The sequence below is a fragment of the Bremia lactucae genome, linkage group LG9 (genome assembly GCF_004359215.1).
Source record: "Bremia lactucae strain SF5 linkage group LG9, whole genome shotgun sequence".
Lineage (NCBI taxonomy): Eukaryota > Oomycota > Peronosporomycetes > Peronosporales > Peronosporaceae > Bremia > Bremia lactucae.
In genome coordinates, this window is record NC_090618.1 from 435,330 (window position 1) to 440,487 (window position 5,158).

General features: G+C 42.9%; 2 protein-coding genes across 2 annotated transcripts; both read right to left on the minus strand.

The window, feature by feature from the left end:
* Positions 1-709: 709 nt before the first annotated feature.
* CCR75_003292 (uncharacterized protein) lies at positions 710-2,641 on the minus strand (the record flags this gene model as incomplete). The annotated part of the gene is made up of 2 exons (XM_067961389.1): positions 710-2,423; positions 2,504-2,641. 2 exons carry the CDS (start codon positions 2,639-2,641, stop codon positions 918-920), a joined length of 1,644 nt encoding a protein of 547 aa, XP_067821508.1. The 3' UTR covers positions 710-917.
* Positions 2,642-2,754: 113 nt separating this feature from the next.
* On the minus strand, positions 2,755-3,346 carry CCR75_003291 (uncharacterized protein; the record flags this gene model as incomplete). Its single annotated transcript, XM_067961388.1, has 2 exons — positions 2,755-3,067; positions 3,315-3,346. 2 exons carry the CDS (start codon positions 3,344-3,346, stop codon positions 2,755-2,757), a joined length of 345 nt encoding a protein of 114 aa, XP_067821509.1.
* Between the last annotated feature and the right edge of the window lie 1,812 nt (positions 3,347-5,158).

Consider the following 5,158-nt stretch of genomic DNA (forward strand, 5'->3'; position numbering starts at 1 on the left):
TGACTTAACTATAAACTAATACTAAACATGTAAATGAATTCTTATCTATCTTATCTTGTAACTCTCTTTGATTACTTCTACAGCTGATTAGTCTGCGGAATAAATAGACATAATGGTCTATACCTATTTATGAATAAGAATTCAGGACATTACTATATAAAGTAATATCCTCCAGATATTATCTACCTTTTAGATAATATATTAATTAACATCCTTTAAGTGTCAATTTCATGTAACGCTACACCCCGTTACATCTGCGGGATAAATAGATATAATGGCTTATACCTATTTATGGATAAGATTTCTGAACATTACTATTTAAAGTAATATCCTCCAAATATTATCTACCTTTTAGATAATATAATAAATAACGACCTTTAAGTGTTAATTTCATGTAACGATACACCCCGTTACAAAAGTGGACTTGCACTGAAGCAGTACATGTCGGCAGTGCCCCGTTACAGCGTGACATGCCTACAGGATCCACTCGCCGGAATTGTTCTGCTAGATCACTGCAAGAACCAATGTTAGCAAGGTATCATTGTATTATCTGTAAAGAAATTGGTCACAATTCACGCACTTGCCCTCAACCCAGAACATAAACAATTCAAAAACCTGTAAGATCAAACTAGCAAGCACCTTATCTAAGTACCATAGCATTTTTTCATAACACGTGTCATCAACTTCAATTTCAAAAGGCAGATATAGAGCTAACGAAGCTGTTGCGAAAGGAAGCTTTTGCGAAGCTAGGCGGACATTATTCAAGGTCTTCCTCATTGGGTGTAGTTTTAAGGATTATTTGAGGTTATGTGAGGTACATATACCGGCACCCTATTATTTGCATATATACGTTTCTTATCTTTCACTTTGCGACATTCGACAATTAATTGCATTAAAATACCGAAAAACCTTAATCGTTAATTACTGATATCGTGCGCCTCAAAAATCTTCTGAATTTCTTCAAGTGCCAGTCCTTTAGTTTCTGGTAGCTCTTTATACAAGTAGGCAAGCCCAAAGAGTGCAAACGATGCGTACAGCCAAAATGCACCATACGGCTCAAGCACATCAACAACTGTAAGGAACGTGAATGAAACAATCAAATTACAAATCCAGTTCACGGACGTGGCAATGCTCAGCGCAAAGCTACGAACATGAAGTGGGTAAATTTCGGCATTAATCGTCCAGGGCATGCAGCCCATACCACTGGCAAAGCACGCCAGATACATAAATAGCGTTGCAAGTACAATCCACCCAGCTGTGCGCGTTCTGGAAGGGCACGAAGCAAATGCCCAGTTCGAATGTGCACAAGATCCTTGGATGGTTGACGCTGGAACTCCCGGCAAACAGAGATTCATCGTCGTTGCAGAAGTTTCGAATGTTTGTCCTTCCAAACAAAATCCACAATTTATACTAGCGATGCAGTCCAAGCAAGTCGAAAATTGAGAGCATTTACCAATTCCCATCGTCTTAGTTGATTGCAATTCTGCGGCGTAAAAGCTAGCACCAAGTGCTGTAAGCGATAAAAATATTCCGCATAAACTTCCCAGCGTTAGCATCCGTCGGCCTCTGCGATCCACCAGGTAAATACCCACAAAAGTGAAGATAAAATTGCTAAACGACACGAGTGCCGAAAGCCAAATGGCCGTGGTTGAATCAGTAAAGCCTGCGAGTTGAATGATGGTCGCTCCATAGTACATAACAGTATTAATTCCACAGAGTTGCTGAAGAGCCTGTATGAAACAGCCAAGACCAAGCGCTTTAAGCACCGCACGCGAGCGAATTGCATCCCAGATGCTCACTTTTTGCTCTGCAGCATGCAGAACCTCGTCTTTGATGCGAAAGGCTTCTGTCTGGATGTCTAGAGTACCCCGTATCCTTTTTAGCGCTTCACATGCTTCCTCCATCTTTCCTTTGCTTATTAGATACTGTGGACTTTCAGGCAGCAGTAAGAATCCAAAGAATTGCACACTAGCGGGAATTGCTGCTAGTCCAAGCATATATTTCCAACCATCGTCTACATTCGCTAGCAGGGCATCTAAGACTCCTGCAAAAAATTGTCCACCCGTCACTAATGCCGTGTTAAGCGACACCAGTCGACCGCGAAGATGTGGTGGTGACACCTCTGCAATATATAGCGGCACAGTCATTGACGCAAAGCCAATGGCGATCCCAACAACAAGCCTTCCGAGAAGCAGCTCGGCAAACGATCTTGCTAGTGCCATTAAACAGGATCCTACTGCAAACATGGCTGATGAAAGCAAAATAACTGGGCGCCTACCAAGCGCGTAATTGCCACAGCTGCTTAGAGCAGATCCGGTTATTGCCCCGAAGACTGCAGCCGAGACGACGCTCTCACTTTGAAAATTGGTCAATTGAAACACCTTTGGATCCTTAAGTAATACCAAGACACCGGAGATAACGCCCTCACATAACAAAAAGAGTGCATAAATACTAAGATATCGTATCCTACAAAACCACTTCTTACTTCAATACTGGAACTTACAGTGTCATAGCCGAATAAGAATCCACCGAGGGTGGAACAAAGTGTGAGCAGGTACAATGTCGTAGTATTTGGATGCGCATTGGCCACAAGTGGTGTGGTCTCCTGGCAATTTAAAGCGCCATCGTGCATAAACGTCATGGATTGTTTACTATCGGGGGGCGGATTGGTTTTGGCTCCAATCTGGGATATAAATGATTTTATTGCTAACAAGCAGATTTTCACAATACCGAATAAATCGGCAGCGTGAACGATCATTGATTTTCCTGAAAAAAAACAGTCGTAATTTCAGTATATTGCACAGCCTGATTATGAGTGCTTCCAGTAGAAACTTCGGCATTGACGCTCACGGCCAAGTACAGACCCGTCTTAAAAGCCCTGTATAGTTTCTGATCAAGATCATCGATCTTCCGCATGTCTCTCCACAAGTGGATCAACCCAACAATGAATAGCCAAAACAAAAGACTTCGAGCGGCGCTATTCGTCGATTGCCGAAAATGTAAATGTATGATCAGACTGGCTGCCCAGTCAAATGATGTGAAAATGCTTATCGCAAGGCTTCGTACTCTTCAAAGAATACAAGCTTAGCAATAAATGTTCATGTCATACAAACCCAGCACGCAAGATACAAAAACATTGAGCAAAAAATTGCTCAACTCGTCCGGGCATGATACGTGACGGCATTAATAACACCAACTTCTGCAAGCACTGCAAAGACCATCCTTAGCGAATTGCAGCACCACCAAAAAATCATTTCGACCATCAATGCATGAGCCTTCTTAAGCTTTAAGAACTTTCTCCCCCTAGCACATACCGCCATCCTTGCTCTGATTCTGCTAATTGCATTTAAAACGCTCGCAAAAATTCGCCACCTGTAGTAAAGGCTGGGTATAGCGAAACAAGCCGCCTCAATATCTGAAAGGGCGACGCCTCTGCAATTTGCAGTGAGAGTCATGAAATCGCTCTACAGTATCAATTCGAAAACAAATCATGCATTTGCCATGATACCAGCACCCACTGTTGTTGAATTGAAGATACTAAAATCTTTGGGCGTCGAAAGCTTTATATTATTTATATTGCTGAATGCAGCACCGCCGAGGCACCACTCCTTTCAGCAATCTTTCTGCAGGCCGGCCCTGCTGAGCCCTTGTGGATCTGAAGCAGCACTAAATTCCTGACAGTCACTCCCTTTTAAATACACATGAAATTTTGACAAGTAGTAGAGAAATTTGACCGAGGTTGAGGATCGACTGTCGCAGACGAAAGGAAAAACACCAATCGAGGTGCAGAGCATAAGAAGGCACAACTTGGACGAAGTAATGATGGTCTCCGATAAGGACAATTGATAGTGCTTCTAGTGCACCACGTCTCATATCGACTTTGAGTTATTCTACACAAATCGATTGTCAATTTCTTGAATCTTTCATTACTATAATTGTAACGGGGTGTCCGTTACGTAAAAAATATTTCCTATTAGAGAAATAATATACATTGTTTCCTAGGAGAGGAAATAATCAAAGAAGCACAAATAATAATCTATATTAATTAAGGGAACCGGTATAGCCACACACCCCTTTTATATAGCCACACCCTCTGTATTTAATATAAAAGTCATTTAAATATTTTTACTGTATGGGTAGTTCCACTACATCCAAAAGTCAACAGTTATTCCTTTAGAATGGTCTTTAGATTTGTAGGCGGGCACGTCGTAATGCGGCCACGCTCTACTTAAGCACACACCCTAGCACAGCGAGGAAGCGGTTAAACCTGCTTCTCTTGCGTGCAGTGAGGTAGTTGTGGTGGGCGCGCAAGCGACCTCACCCAACACACTAAGAACTCTGGTAAAGTGTCGTCATGGGAGCGGTAATCCGTCTCCTCGTGCGCACTTACCAAGTAGGTAGTAATTTTCAGACTGATTTGTATTTAATATAATTAAATACAAATACCTATTTTTACCAATCAAAATGTTATCTCTATAAACATCCTTTAATATGTATTGCGAGCGTATCATTGTAGATACCTCGCGTAACTGATGACGCTGGGCGTCATCCCTCCTAATGTGAATGCACCCATGTGCATCACATCCACAAGGGTTGGTCACAAATGTGCACCACACCCGAGTGTTGGGTCTAATTACTATTATTTAGTAATTGACCATCCCCTTAAGTACACCAAATGTACTTAATGGGGACTGTGTAACATTAGGGCAACTTAGCCCGTTACACCATCCCCCTCTTTAAGAACGAATATACATTATTAAATTCGACAAAGAGGAGAGAGGAACTGCGAGCAGCTTTACGCGCCGCTAGTTCACTCGATCACTCTCGCGCACGTGTTTCCATACACGGCGCCCAAGATGCCACCTAAAAGGGGCCACGTTGGTGGGTCGTCTGCGAAGACGCCCACACAACCTCGCACTAAGCGCACGCGCCGCGTTAATTCGCCGGCTGCGTCTAATGCCTTAGTCGGAACGCAGACAGCCACTGCGGCTGTCGCGTTAACAGGGCTAAAGGATCCATCCCACTTTAACAGTGAGGATGTTGATCCGTCGCTCATTGTCGACTACAATGAGTCGACACCGTTGCCGTCACCTCATAGTAGTGATGCGGACAACGAGCTCATGAGGAGTGATGATGCGGCATTATTGCCCATCCAAAC